Here is a 15,771-nt window from a genome sequence, read left to right on the forward strand (position 1 = left end):
TTGCAATCAGTTTTTTTTTTTTTTTGGTATCCTAAGATGATATTTTTTTTCTTCTTAAAATATTTTACATTTCATGTTATCTCTGATTTTAGAAATAAGGTTCTCATTCTCCTGCTCAAACAACCATGTTTTTTTATGTCCTTTCTAAATAAACCAGCAAAATACAATAGATCAAATATTGTATCCTTTTGAACAATTACCTTTTGTTAAAATTCAATATTTCAAGTCGGACTTTAATTGTATGAATAATACTACATATTTTAAGTAACTTCAAAATTCAGATAAAACTCCAAAATCACCATAACAAAATATGTGTTCCCTTTAGTCCTTTCAATGAAATCCTTAATGCATCATTCAGGTATTGTATACCTATCAAATAGATAGGTAAAGGACTGAAATTCATAATAATCCTGTTTTTCTGAGTGTTTTTTGTATTATGCAAAAATGGCCACGAGCAATTTAATCTTATCTACATCATGGGTAATCCTGTCTCATTTGGGTCCTTCCTGTGATGAAGAAATACTAACTGTTGTGTTTTCCCTTCTCTTCATGGTCCTTACTGTGGTCAAATCTGTTCTCAGCCCTAAGCCCTTTTCTCCCAAGGTGGTCTGTGTATGTCTACTGTAGTGTTAGCGGAATAGCACCCCTAAAGCCTTCCTTTATTTATATCATTTTACAGGGCTACCTAAATGAGTTTTCTTTTGCTTATCACTTGTATTCAATCTGGCCAACCTTCCAGAGTTTTGAGTCTTCTGGCCTTGTCTAGGCACCCAGCTTTATTTTCTGATGTTGCCTCATTCACTCATCATCTTTAGTTACTGCAGACATTTCATTGGGGCTACATACATCCCATGCAGAGTTGATTTATATCTATCTTAATGCTTTGTTTCTTTAGCTTTTTCTTTTGTTTTCGTCCCATTGCCAGCCAGTTTTGTAAGTTTAGGACATTCCTGTGACAGCCAAGACTGTTAGTCATCAAGTATAAATTTATTTCTTATGGATTTAGAAAGAAAAGAAATGCTGTATAGCCATCATTTTCAGTGTTGGCTGGTGCTCTCTGATAAGTTACTGCTATTCAAAATAACACCTGTAATCCTCCATCACTCTCAGTGAATCACAGATATTTGCTCAACATAGAGCACCAGTGATTTCAGAAGTAGCTTAGTCCAAGCCCATAAAAAACTTGAATATCATGTACTTTTAAAAATGTGCCCAGGCTTGTTTTTTTTTTCTCTGTGTAATCTTACTCAATAAGCCAGCAAAATATAATAGATCAAATATTGTATCCTTTTGAACTCCTTATCACTTGAAGAGTTCATATTCAATAAATAATAATAATATGCATATCATTGTAAATATTTCTGTGATTATGTTTCTTTTTTAATGAAGGTCCTCTGGCCCTATAGATGAAAGTATTCCATTGTGAATGTGTACCATATTTTCTTATCCATGCATCAGTTGATGGTAAAAATGAAATTCTGGCATTTGTGACAATATGGATGAAGCCAGAGATCATTATGTTAAGTGAAAAAGACAGGCACAGAAAGACAAGTACTGAATTTTATCAGTCACATGTGGAAACCTAAACAATTGATCTTATAGAAATTGAGAGTAGAATGGTGGGTACTAGAGGCTGGGACAGTTGGAGGAGGGAAGAGACAGGGATAGGTTGATCAAGGGTGCTAAGTTACAGTTGGGAACAAAAACTTTTGATGCGTCTAGAGTCTGCTATCATCTCTATAGATGATGATAAAGCACTTGTATTTGAAAGAGGTAGAAGAAAGGAGTTCAAATATTTTAACCGTTAAGAAATATTAAATGTTTGAAGAAATAGATGTTTAAAGTGATTTCAACATTACACAATGTACATGTTTTGAAACATTACATGTTAACCCATAAATTGATTTAATTTTTATATAACATGTTAACCCATAAATTGGTTTATTTTTTATGTATCAGTTTAAGATTTAATTTAAACATTTTAAATATAAATTTAAACCAAAAAATATTAGGGAACATTAAAAATGATGAAAGTATCACTACTTATTAAAAGCACTCCGGAGTACATAATGAAATGTGTGAAATATATGGAAAATATACCCAGACTGAGAGAAGGAAGACATGATTTGGAGCTTCATTTCTTCCACCAAATGTCTCTTGAAAATGCTGTCCCTTACCCTCCTCAACAGGCAACCTCTATGTCTTCTTCCAACTGTCTGTTTCCTGTTAGTGGCAATCAGCTTTGTTTTTGAGTTGAATACAAATGATACCCATATCAGTTCTACTTATATATACTATTGGTCAGAACTGCTTTTGGTGTCTATATCCAGCTGCAAGAGAAGCTGGAAAATACATCTGAATATATCTTTGTCTATTGAAAACTTGGGCCTCTGTTATAAGGAATAAGAATAAAATGATACTTGACAATTAGCAGTCTTAGAGGAGTAATGTCTAATAGTCAAGAAATTCTCAGGCAGAATATTAGTTAACTTTTGAATAGATGCTTGAATTGACAATGAGCTTGCAATTTTTGGAGAGCTATAATTATCGGCAATTTCTAAAATTTATTTATTTATTTATTTATTGGCCAAGGACCATAAAGGCCTCTGGATCCCTGAGTTTCTTCAACTATTTCTTGCCTACTTTGACTTCCAGGCCCACCTCTGTCTTAACCATAGTGCATTGGTGTTCCTCTGGAGATACTGTCCTAGGATTATACTTGTGAAAAGTTAGAATGTGATTATTACATTTTGTTGGGCAGTGCAATTATTTTCATGTAGATAGTACTTTCTCTTCCTGAAAAATCTTTCTTTGTAAGTAGTGTTATTTACTTAATCTAATTGAAGGATATTACATTTATATCAGTGTGTAGAACTCTCATTGAGCTTAAATTCTGGTGGGGAAACTAACAATAAATCAATTTATAAGTATGTAGTGATACATATCTGTAGCATTGAGTGGTGATTCTCTTTGAATCCTAGGCTCTTTTCAATAGTGTTTCTTTCTGTTGCTAAGAGTTCATATATTATTGTTGTTTACCAAATAGGCTATGTATTTACTACCCTTGCATCAGTGTCTACAATGATTTCTGCTCAAAAAACTGCAATTGCAGAAGGTAAGTTGGATAGCAGGTTGATATTATGCATAGCAAAAAAAAATATTGATTGATAGTTGGAATGGAAACAAAGTGTTTAAAATGAGTAATGATGAAGGAAAAGAAAACCCAAAACTGGTGCTCTTACTTAAAAATTAAGTTCTTGTCCTCAAAACATTGACACTCTGATAGGGGAAATAAGACAACTGCACAAGCAAACAAAATATAGTGCTTTAGGTATGGTCATTATTTTTATTATTAATGATAATACCCATTCTTTATTCCCCTTTAAGTAGAGCATAACTGGCCATAAACCTTTGGGAAGAAGTTTGTGACATCTGATTTTAGGCAAATAACAGTTTCATCTTTTTAAAAAACACAACAAAACTATATCTGTTAAACTCCATTTACAAAGGACCGGAAGGGGAGAGAGGAAACCAGGAGGGAAGTATATGTGGAGAAAAATCCAGAGGATATTCTGGTATTTTCATTTTAAATTTAATTTATATTTTTATAAAAATTTTCATTGGCATAATTTTCAAAAACCAAAATATAAAGACTTGTCATGTAAAAACAGCAATGCCCTGTTCAGTCCATCTTCCCATAATCTCCCCGTCAGAGCAACCACCTTTGACTTCTTTAGATGTTTCTTCTGGCTTTCGTTTTTATATTTATCACTGACTTACATACAGTGTTCCATCTTGAGTTCTATGGTTTAGATGTGAGATGTCCCCCAAAATCTCATGTGTGAGACAGTAAAAGAAGGTTTAGAGGAGAAATGATTGGGTTATGAGAACCTTAAACAATCAGGGAATTAATCACCTGGTGGGATTAGTTGAGTGTTAATTAAATGCAGGCAGGGTGTAGCTGGAGGAGGTGGGGCATTGGGGGCATGGGTTTGGGGTATATATTTCTATCTGCCAAGTAGAGACCTCTCTCTCTTTCTGATTATCATGTGCATTGCTTCCCTCCACCATACCCTTCCACCATCTTGTCCTGCCTCACCTTAAGTCCCCAGGAAAGAAGCCTGCTGTCTATGATTGAGACCTCTGAAACGATGATCCCCTAAATAAACTTTTCCTTCCCTAAAATTGTTCTTGTTTTTCTTCCCTAAAATTGTTCTTATAGTCACAGCAAAGAGTTGACTAAAACATTGAGTTTTATGATTCACACATTATCTATTGTCTTCCTACTGTGGAGGATGGGTATTCAGTTCTTTATGATGCCCCCTCCTGAACTTATTTGATTGCATCAATAACAAGTAACAGAGGTTACTTGTTCCTTTGTTATGACTATATAAATCTATTTCAGAGCTATGCTATACACTTTGATTTTGTATCCTTTCTTAAAAAAAAAATGCCCTTGCATAGTTTTCGAGGAAATCTCTTAGATGCTTCTAGGAAACAAAACTCTAAGCAGTTGATTGGTTTCTTAGTTTTCCCACTGGATATATCAATTTCTGGGAGGATCTGAATTCCTAACCTTCCTTTTTCCATTTTGGCTGGTTGGGCTTTAATTTTCAGGCACAGTACTGTTGAAGAATTTATATTTTCAGCTGTCCTGGGGCTATCTATCCTTCACCTCTCTTGTATTGTGTCCTCTATTGCAAGAATCCTATGCGTTCTCTTTTCTTGGTATATTTGTGTATCAGGTACAGCATATGCTCCAAGAGCTTCTGAGAATAAAAAAAAAAAAAAGGGAAGTATTTTTGTTGTTGTTGTTGAGAATTTTGTACGTCTGAAATCATCTGACAGTGTCTGAAATTGTATTACTTAATGGAGTTATTTTCACTTGAAATTTTTAAATAATTTGACTTATCTTTTAGAAGAGCCAATCACACTCTTGTTTGTATCCTTTCATTTTTTTTTGAATCTTCTAGAAGTTTCTCCTATTTCTATATCTCTGGTTTCAGAAAATTTTATCATGCTATGCTTTTTACTAAAGAATTGTTTTTGACACTCAGTGGACCATTTTGCCTATGGATTAGTGTTCTTATATTCTTGAAAAACGTACAGAACACCTTCACAGAAACATCTAGACAAATATCTGACCAAACAACTGGTTACAAAGCCTACTCACATTGATGCGTAAAATTATTAATCACAGGCAACTTATCACATAATCCCTGTGTTCACTGCAGACCTTCATCTTTGGCCCCTGGAAAAACCATATCTCACGTCTAATTTAGTAATCTCTGGAGCTTTTGATTCCAAACACTTTTAAAATATTTTTTATTTGTTCTAATTAGTTATACATGACAGCACAATGTATTTTGACACATCATTATATGTAAATACAGTATAATTTCTCATTCTTCTGGTTGTACATGATGTAGAATCACACCAGTCATTTAGTTATATTTGCACATTGGTAATAATGTCTAATTTATTCTACTATCTTCCCTACTCCCATATCCCCTCCCCTCCCTTTACTCCCCTCTGCCAAATACAGAGTAATTCTATTCTTTCCTAACCCTCCACCCCCACATTGTGAATTAGCATCCACATATCGGGGAAAACATTTGGCCTTTGGTTTTTTGGGGATTGGCTTATTTTGTTTAGAATGATATTCTCCGGCTCCACCCATTTACCTGCAAATGCCATTATTTCATTCTTTTTTAAGGCTGAGTAATATTCTAATATATATATATATATATATATATATATATATATATATATGTATTCTTTATCCATTGAAGGACACCTAGGTTGGTTCCATGCTTTGGCTATTTTGAGTTGAGCTTCTAAAAACATTGATGTGTCTGATTCACTATAGTATGCTGATTTTAAGACCTTTGGGTATGATCTGAGGGGTGGGATAGCTGGGTCAAATGGTGGTTCCATTCTAAGTTTTCTGAGGAGTCTTCATACCACTTTCCATAATGGTTGCCCTAATTTGCAATCCCACCAGCAATGTATAAGTGTAACTTTTCTTTTTGGAATTAGCAAAACTGAATCAATTTAATTATTCCACGTCAAATTCTTAAAATTTTTCTCCTAGGCATCTGTCTTTAGCTGCCATTTTATCCTCCTCCTCTTCCTCCTCCTCCTCATCTTTCTCTTCCCTTTTCATTTTTAGAGAATTGGACAGGATTGTTTTTTTTTTTACTCTACCATGTGTAGCTGAAAATGCTGCCCTAGTATTTTATGGATTATAATCTTGTCAGGTCTAGTCTTTTCAACCATCTTTGACTACCCACCTCCCCTGCATTTTTTTAAAATCCCCAAAGCCCAATCTTATCTATCAAAATCAATTCTGCTGGGTTTACTTTTAAATATTTCTGTAATTTGACCAATTCTCACTATCCTCCCAGATACATCACTGGTCCAAACCACCTTCTTTCCCCTGGACTATCCAACTAGCCTCCTAAACTCCTTGTTTCTTCCCATTACTCTTTCTCCAGTGTCTTGTCCACATGTAGCTGAAGGGATGCTTTCATCCTTTAATTCAAACCCGTCACTCTTGCTCCTACTGGCTTTCCACCATGGTTAATGAAAAACAAAGCAAATGGACCTTAGCAGCCCACATGGTTTCAAGCCTGTGAACTCTCCCGAGACGTCTGTTGCTCTCCACCTAGGAAATCTCTTTGCTGTTTTTCACAGTTGTTTAATGTTGTATATCAGGCACACAACATAGTACATCTATAGTGGATGCTCCCTATTTATTCACTAAAGGAGTGAATGATTATACTTAAAAATATCTCAGTGATATTTTCTAATATTTAGGCGTGTGTTTAGCCTTTATAACTACATAGGGAGGATGAGGTGTTCTACTGTTTAAAACAACAGTAGTAGCCTGGGTACCAATGCATTCATTGTTTAACAAAAGAAGATATGACATATGCATATGTGCATACTGTATAAATGGGGTGCAGTGTGTTTGGGGATCTTCTTGTTTGTTTCTCTCTTCTAACTTCAGGAATTCTTTTGATTTCAGAAATGCCACTTTGAACTTTGTTTTCTGTTTCTGTAGTCTTTTATGGTGAGAAATACATTGAGCGAAGAAAACTTCCTCAGAGCCATCTTTATCATAAATAGGTGTTTTGTGGTAGCCACCTTTGCAGCCTGCACAGTAGAATATACTGCTGCCGTCTAAAGCTTGCATTCCACTTCTTTAAATATATCTGAGAGTCCTAGATCACATGCTGCAGGGTACAGACCCCACATGGATGTGTGTGAGCAGTAGTCTTGGAGAATACAAGGTAGGAGGGAATGTACTAGTGAGCCTGAGGACTCTGTCTGCCTCTTCTTTGTGGTTGTAAACAGTACTAGCCCATGCTAGACTACCACATAGATTCTTGTCCTACTTCCTTAAAAAACATTATTAAGGAAGGTGCATATAATGAAATCTCATGTATTATTAACCTAACCTTACTAGGAATGTACAAGGAATGGGCTTAATTCAACTAAAATTTATAGGCAATTTGTTAAAGCAGCAGTGCACATTAGAAGGTACATTAGAGCCACATTGGTTTTAATATGCCATTCAATAACTTGAACAGAGGTTAAAAATGCTGCTTAACCTCCATTAAGTATTTTAAAAATGCTTTAATTTAAAATTATTTGGAGTGTGTGTACATATATGAATGTACACATACCCACACTAATAAATATAGCACTAAATATGTTTTCCCAGTGGCTTCTTTCAGTGCTGGGTGACCTCGTGATGTTCAGCAGCTGCACTTAATCAGAGGCCAGGCCGAGAAAGGCAGGGAAGGATGTCAAGGCATCCTGAGCCAGTGACCCTTCCTTGTCCTTGAGAACTAGAGGCAGAGAGGGTTTATCAGGGAGTGTGCAGCTTTGGAATAAAATAAAGGCTAATTTATAAAGAAAACAGCTTCCTAGGACATGTGTTGTACTAATAGGACAATGCCTCTTGCTTCCCTCGGGTACTTACTTTTGCTTTTATTTTATAATTCATACAGACTATTAGAATGTAAAACGAAGTACCTTGTTTCATTAAGAAGCAGCTCCAATTTGTTAAGCAATAAGCTCACAATCCAGGATTGTGTGCAAGATCCTGACAATGGAATTGGAATCAGGCGGCTGAAATTTTGTTAAAAATCAATGTGTCGAATTGAGATCTGATTATGACACATCATTGTGGGTTAGTAAAGCAACTTTCTAAGTTAACATGTTTTTTTTCAGAGAGACCATTTAGTTTCAGAAATAAGAACTTCTTTGAAAAATTATAGGTAGGAATCCTGGGCCCCCTATCTTAGGGACCTCTACAATAGTTTTAACAAATCATTATTTAAACTTAGAAAAATCTACTTTCATAGAAAACTTCTTAAAAACAATTACAATTATAATAATGCACAGTATTTACTGAGTAGTCTTCTGTGTTCTAGGCCCTGTAACATGACTTTACCTGTAAAATTGTATTTACTATGCATAATGTTTCTGTGAGGGACCATTCTTTCCCCCATTTTAAAGCAGCATAAATGGACTATAATTTAGGAGATGAGCCATTTACATATCAAGGTTTATCTGATTCTAAAAGCTGTATTCTGAAAAAAAGGTACTTTTCTGAATAACTTAATATTTGTCTTAAACATTAAATATTTGAGGGTGAGTTAAACAGATACTCTTACAAATACTCCAATCCTACCCTCAAGATGAGTTCCTTAACTCACCATACTGGCTTACTGCATCAGGTCATGGATACCTCATTTATTGTTAAAAAAATCTAAGTCATACGCATAACATGAAAATTAACAGTGTCCTGGGATGCTGGAATGATCAGACACCAAACTAAACCGAGAGGTCCAAAATGAGATTATCTTCATGAAGGAATTTCAAAGAATTTTAGAGATAGTGGGTATGGCATAGGAGAAAGACTTGGAAGCATGCACTTTAATAATTACTAAAACTGGAAAAAAAAGAAGAAAGGAAACAGAAGAATATAAATGTTTTGTCATAGATTATGAATATACATATATGTTTACATATGAATACATACATATGTATACATTATAATGTCCCAAATGTTATTAGTGTAGTCATTATTTATATTCTTTATTCTTATTGGGTTTGATTCTTAGAAAATATGCTTATGAGAGTCTTTTAAGGATATTCACATAAATAGTATAAGTATTCTATAAAACAGAAAAGTTAAGTAGATTTCCCATATTTGAGCCTTTTGTTATATCTTTTGTTATAATAACAGGATATATAATTTTGGGTTGACATTTTATTTTTCTAGCTCTGTTTCAAGTGCTTATAGGGAAAGAATTATATTTTAAATTTATCATGCTGGATTCTTATACATCTTTTACTGTATTCCCTAATACGCTAGGCCACTCTGCCCAGTCACTCTCATGACTCACAGACTTAGGTTTACATTTTCCCTTATAGTGTGAAAGATATCATCTCATAGTTTAAATGCAACAGATATTATCTCCCCTCCATACATACACCTACCTATTCATTTCATTCATATATTCACTTTTCAACAAACATCTGTAGAAGCCAGGTGCAGTGGCATGCACCTGTACTATCAGTGATTTGGGAGGCTGAGGCAGTAAGATTGCAAGTTTGAGGCCAGCCTCAGCAACTTAGTGAGACCCTGTCTCAACATTTAAAAAAATAAAAATTAAAAAATGTCTGGAGATGTAACTCAATGATAAAATGTCTCTGGGTTCAATCTCTAGTGTATATACACACACAAACACACACACATACACACACACATAAAAATCTGTGGAGTAAATTTCTATGCATCAGGTACTATGCTGGTCTCAGATATTTGATTATAAATATATTAAGGCTTTGTGGTTTGGTTAGAGAAACTGTCACATAACTGTAATACAGTGTGATAAGTGCAGTATGACAAGCATTAAGTATCAAGAAGCAGGACAATGAGGGATTGATAATTCTTTCTTCATAAAGAAAATGATTATATTGAGCTGGGCTTTAAAAGTAAACAGGAATTGGGAAGGTACTTAAAGGGGGACAGCAGCTCAGGAAGGAGGAATAAGAGCAGAGCATTTTAAACATAATTAAACTGAAAATCTTTTTTAAAGAAGAGAATTTTTTTAAAGAAGAGAAATTGTACATTGGTTTGAATAATATTAGTATGAATACATTTATTTCTTTTTTTTAAAGAGAGAGTGAGAGAGAGAATTTTAATATTTATTTTTTAATTCTTGGCAGACACAACATCTTTATTTGTATGTGGTGCTAAGGATCAAACCTGGGCTGCATGCATGCCAGGCGAGCGCGCTACCACTTGTGCCACATCCCCAGCCCTAGTATGAATTCATTTATTGACATAGGGTCAACTCAAATAATTGTCCAAACTAATCAAATGAATGAAAAGTATTATCTTCATTTGAAAATTGACACTATTGACTACACTTAATTTTGACAATTTCGATTTGAAAAACTTTTATTGAAATGGACTTGCCGTAAGGTGTAGAAGCAAAACTCCTTCCTTAGACTTGACTCCTAATATCATGTCCATGTTGTGGCTTAAGGCGAGAGCAGTTTCCTCTAAATGGCTTATAATTAGTGCTTAGCCTCAGCATTGCCCTCCTTTTCTGAATAAGGCCTAGAGGTTAAACTTGTTTTCTTTCTCCCGCTTCAAGCCTTTGGTAAAACCTGGTTGTTCATGGTCCTCAGGAGGGACATTGCTAGGAAATGGGCTCTTCTTTTATGCCCAGGACAGGTACTGTGCTGTGCAAATAGCCACTACAGGAGATAACACCAGCCTCCTTGCTAATAACTCAGAACACTGTGAGTTCTGGGAGCATCTTTCAGATAAAGAAAAACTTTTATGAAATGGGTGACTCTATTTCAGTTGGACAACAGATTATCGTCCATTTGAGACTTGCCTCATTGGGGACCAGGGATTAGCTGAAATAAAAAGAGAAAATAATAAACTTCAGAGGGCTGAGTTGTGCTCTGCATGGGTGAACTCGCAGCACTACACGATGCAAAGTAATAAGGTAGTCCTAATGACCACACTTAAGGATGTGGTGCAAAATCATTCATGGGAGTAAATCTCGAAAAGATCAGTTAAAAAGGAAGTAGACAGCAAGATGTGGAACATGAAGTAGAACTAACGGAGAGAGATCAGAAATGTATTGAGTTAAGAAATTAAGGTCAGTTATCTTATAGCTACACTCAGGAGTTGACTTTTAAGCAGGAGAGAAGGGAAAGTGTTTTCTATAGTTGGAAGTCATAAAAGGGAAGGTAATGGTCTAGAATTAGGCACATTCAGGTGAGGGGAGAAGTAATCTTTGAGCAGGAAGTTACCTGAGTCATCCTAATTAGAACTGCTTAAAAATAGGACAACTAAAATACTAGTGGGATTAACCTGTATAATCATGCTCATGAGAGGAGGAGGGGAATTAACCCCAAGGCAAATTCCAAAGTAGCCTTTTCCTGGAAGCCTCCCTTGCACTGACAGTCTCCAAAGTTACTTTAATACCTTTTTTGTTCTTCTTTGCTTATATTTCTGATTTTTTTTCCTATGCAATTCTTTATTCTCCCAAAAGTTGGACTGACTAATCTCCTCCACCAAATTGTACGCCCTTGTATTTACAGATTTATCTAATAAATCATATCTTATAAAAATTATCCTTAATTGGTCTAGAATTCTCTGTGGCTCGAAGCTATTGCTGTAAGACCAAATTAATTCTTCTTCTAAGTATCTATGCTAATGGGTAATTTATCCAAATTGAAGAGCTGTTAGTACATTCATGATGCCATCATCATGAATTGAAGGAGCCAAAAAACCTTCCCAGGAAGAGAAATACAAAGTGCCATAACCACAATGGTCTGGAATCCAAAATAGAAACTGCCTAAATGTGTGACTTTGAGTAAATCATGAATCAGACACAGGAACATTTGTTAATTGGTATAGCTATACTCTATTTCTGGAAAAAATATATTGCTATCAGGGGATGCAAAGAAACAAATAACATAATCTGGCTATCATTTATAAGAAAATGACAGCATTAGTCAATTCCATCGTAGTGAATGAAACATATTTTGAGGTTCATTCTTCCTCTTATAGAGCACAATGTTACCTATTTTACTGCTCTTAAAACTGTCTAAGAGAGAGTATGCGGAGCTTCTAAGAAGGAAAACAGATTAATTGTTGGAGACTGTGAAAGCATGGCTTATTTTCAACTAAAGCTTCAAATAAGTTTAAATTTCCCAATTGCTCTGTTTTTCCTTGTAGAATACTACACAGAAAAAACGCTCTCTATGTGTTCCTACTCTCTCTCCTCAATATGACCAATATTTTATATATCTTAAATTAGTGATCAGGATAATTTCATAATTCAGTTTATTTGCCATAACTGCACTCATTAGACTACTTCTGGGATCCTTTCTCCCATTGTTTCAGTAAAATTACTTGCGGCATTTTGCATGTGCTTGTGTGTTTGTGGGTCTGCATATGTGTGTAACCAGGTACATGCACAAAGACATGTGCACACTACACATCACAGAAGATCAAGGGCCATTTCTTGGTCATACACCTGCTCCATCATTCAAATGTCTGATGCCTTTCTAATTGAGATTCTGGTCTTCTGGTCTAAGAGATTTTTAAGAAACTTGAATATATTTTTGAATCACTTTTTAATTCCTTTTCTTTTGCTATAAGAAAAAATGGATTTTGTAATTAATCTAAAAACCTCTAAACTGTGTTTGTTTTTAAGTATAGTACTTGTAGAAATCACTACCTACTTAGTAATTGGGTCCAAATCTATTAGTTCATCACATGTTCATGGTGTGCTTACTGTGTGCAAGCATTGTACCAAGTGATGGGGAGGCTGATAAGAACCTCATTTGCTATGAGGTTCCTGCCTTTGTGGAAGTTACAGTATGGAGGAAATGGGATTGGTTATAATTTTCAAGAGCACTAAAGAAAATAAACAAGATGCTGTAAAATTTTAATGAACGTACCTACAGTGGTCTAGGAAAAGTTACTTGAGGAACACGCAACCTGTCTTACATAGCACAGGAGTAAACTAAGCACAAGAAGTGCATTGGAACCATTCTAGCAAACTGAACAGCCCACAGAAAGCCTGCATGTGTCAAGAATAAGAAATGTGGCTACAGGTGACTGAGATCAGAATGAGCTTTGATATGAAGCTAGAAGTGGGTGAAACTAGAGGCTGTTGGTAGTTTGGATTTTTTTTCCTAAGGGGAGTAGGAAGTCATCAAATTGTTTTAAATAGAGAAATGATATGTTCAAACCACAATTTGAAAGAGATTGTTCCAGCTACACTTTGAAGAATAGATTGAATGGGAACAAAGTGGGACATTGGTGGATGAGATGGCTTTGGGAACTAAGAAGCCTGGGTTTGATACTGAGTTCTGTTTTTTGTTAACTTTGTAATTTTAGAAAAGTTTGTTAACCTTCTTAACCTTCAGTTTTCTCATTTCCATAATGGAAATAATAATACCATCGATGTTATTTGTATTCTTGTGAGAACTAAATGAGATAATGTTTATGTAGCCACTATTCTAGTGCTGGTACATGGTGATAGCTGTGAAAAAATTAGTGGTGATACCATGTCCCATTGTCCTACATATAGGACACCTGAAAAAAGTATACAATTTTAATAGCACACTTATAAAGTTGCTCTGTTTAAGTTTTTAATAGTTGTCCTATATGTAGAATGTAATAAGTTAACTGCAAAGGAGGTATGGAAGGTAGAAAAATTCTTAGGAAGCAATGTCCATAGTACTTTCTCATTAGCAAAATGCATGATGAAAGAAGTTGAGAACTGAAGAGTTTTAGCAAAATACACTTGTTTAAATTTAAATTTCAGTTATAATTTTTAGATAGTATAAACAAATACTTAAGATATTTTTTACTAAAATTGTTATTGTTAAGTTCAAATATAATTGGGTATTATGTATTTTATCTGGTTTTCCTACCAAAGATGTCTCTAAGATAAGCAACTGAATAGATGGTATGCTATGCTGAAATGGAGAGGAATAGAGGGAGTCTGGTTTTTAGCTGAAAGATTATGAAGTAGGTTTTAAATACACTGAATTTAGGTGTCTTGGAGATACAAAAGTATGATGTAAATTATTTACTCAGTTTTTCTTTGGTCATAATTGACACACTCATTAAGAATATCTGTAACCATATTTGTACTGGGAATTGGGTAGTGCCGTAATAGAATATCCTATTTTTCTATGTAATCAAAATGTTATCTTTTTAATAGAAGACTAGGAAAAAAGCATATATAAATTTTTTAATTTCTTTATTTCCAGGTTTTTATATTTCTCCAGGCAGTGCTGCTGGCTGCCTGCCATGTTCATGCCATGCAACTGGTGCAGTTAATCACATCTGTAATAGCCTAACTGGCCAGTGCAGGTGCCAAGATGCTTCCATTGCTGGGCAAAGCTGTGACCAATGTAAAGATCATTACTTTGGATTTGATCCTCAGACTGGAAGGTAAACCTTTATAAGAGTGAATTATTTAATATTGTAGTATTTACATTTGCAATTTCTGTTTCTTTACTAACTAATTTTGGGCAGTCTTAAGGCACTATATTTTATTAAAAGAGTCCTTTTATCAGTATATTTTTATTCATTGACATTTATTAAACCTAATGGTGATCTTTGACTATTTCTTGGAGTAGGTTGCTGTGCATTGATGTACCCTGTACTAGAGTCTGATAATAATACTGAATAAGATAAAAATATTTTTTACCTCAAAAAGTTTAGTATCTGGATGTGGAGAAAAGTAGGTAACAGACACCTAGGTAAGAAAACACATACAGAAAATATATGTAAGACAGCTGGAAATACGTATATATGCATGCTTTGGTCTACATGGCTACTATATTTATTGTTTATTGCATCTATTTATGTTTTTCTTGTATTTCTAATTTAGGTTTAAAGATTGACAGATGAGAAATCTAATTTCTTGTTTATGATATGATTTGTTTTCAGTGTATAAAGTGCAATTTGAAAATAAATTAATCACTTTTCAAAGTTACCCTGTGTTTAATATTCTATTTCTTATTTCCTGTATATCCAAGGGGATATTTGCCTTTACTCATTTGAGTTCTTTGCTGTATTTTAAAATATGAGCTACAAAATCAGTTCAATCTCCTTTTTCTTTCTCCCCAAATCCCTTTCTCTCTCTTACTTCAGATTACGAGCTTATCAAGAGTCCAGACTCTATTATGTCTTTTAAAAAGTGTTCCTACCACTAAGAAATGGGTCTTGTGTTCTGAACTTAGGAGATACATAACATCAGTAGAATCTTTTTTCTCAATATTTGCATGTGTTTAAATATAAGTAATTATGTCTGTCTGTCTTTCTGCTGGGAATGGAACCTAGGTGCTAGCACACAGGAAGCAAATACTCTACTACGGGGCTCCATGCCCAGCTCTATTTGGGCTCTTTTTAGCACATAGTCTCTGCAGACTGCCTTTTGGCTCTTACACATCTCATGGACTCCTCCATTAGAGTATAGATAAGGTGACAGTTAATTTTTTGCAAAAGAACTAAAACCATTTTATTCTTATTTTCTTTTAAAATTTAATTTGATTGGCATTGCATTAAACCTATAGAGAACTTTTGGTAATATTGCCATTTTGATGATGTTAGTTCTGCCAATCCATGAACAGGGTATATTTTTCCATCTTCTAAGATCTTCTTCTATTTCTCTCTTTAGGGTTCTGTAGTTTTCATTATAT

The 15,771-nt window shown here is 34.6% G+C and overlaps 1 protein-coding gene across 1 annotated transcript in view; it reads left to right on the forward strand.

Moving 5' to 3' along the window:
• Ush2a (usherin) overlaps positions 1–15,771 on the forward strand; it is a 740,698-nt gene that overhangs the window by 184,488 nt on the left and 540,439 nt on the right. Inside the window, exon 14 of the mRNA XM_015483330.2 lies at positions 14,335–14,518. Coding sequence (XP_015338816.1) covers positions 14,335–14,518 — 184 coding nt within the window. The remainder of the gene's footprint in view (positions 1–14,334; positions 14,519–15,771) is intronic.

Source organism: Marmota marmota, unplaced genomic scaffold (assembly GCF_001458135.2).
Source record: "Marmota marmota marmota unplaced genomic scaffold, marMar, whole genome shotgun sequence".
Classification (NCBI taxonomy): Eukaryota; Metazoa; Chordata; class Mammalia; order Rodentia; family Sciuridae; genus Marmota; species Marmota marmota.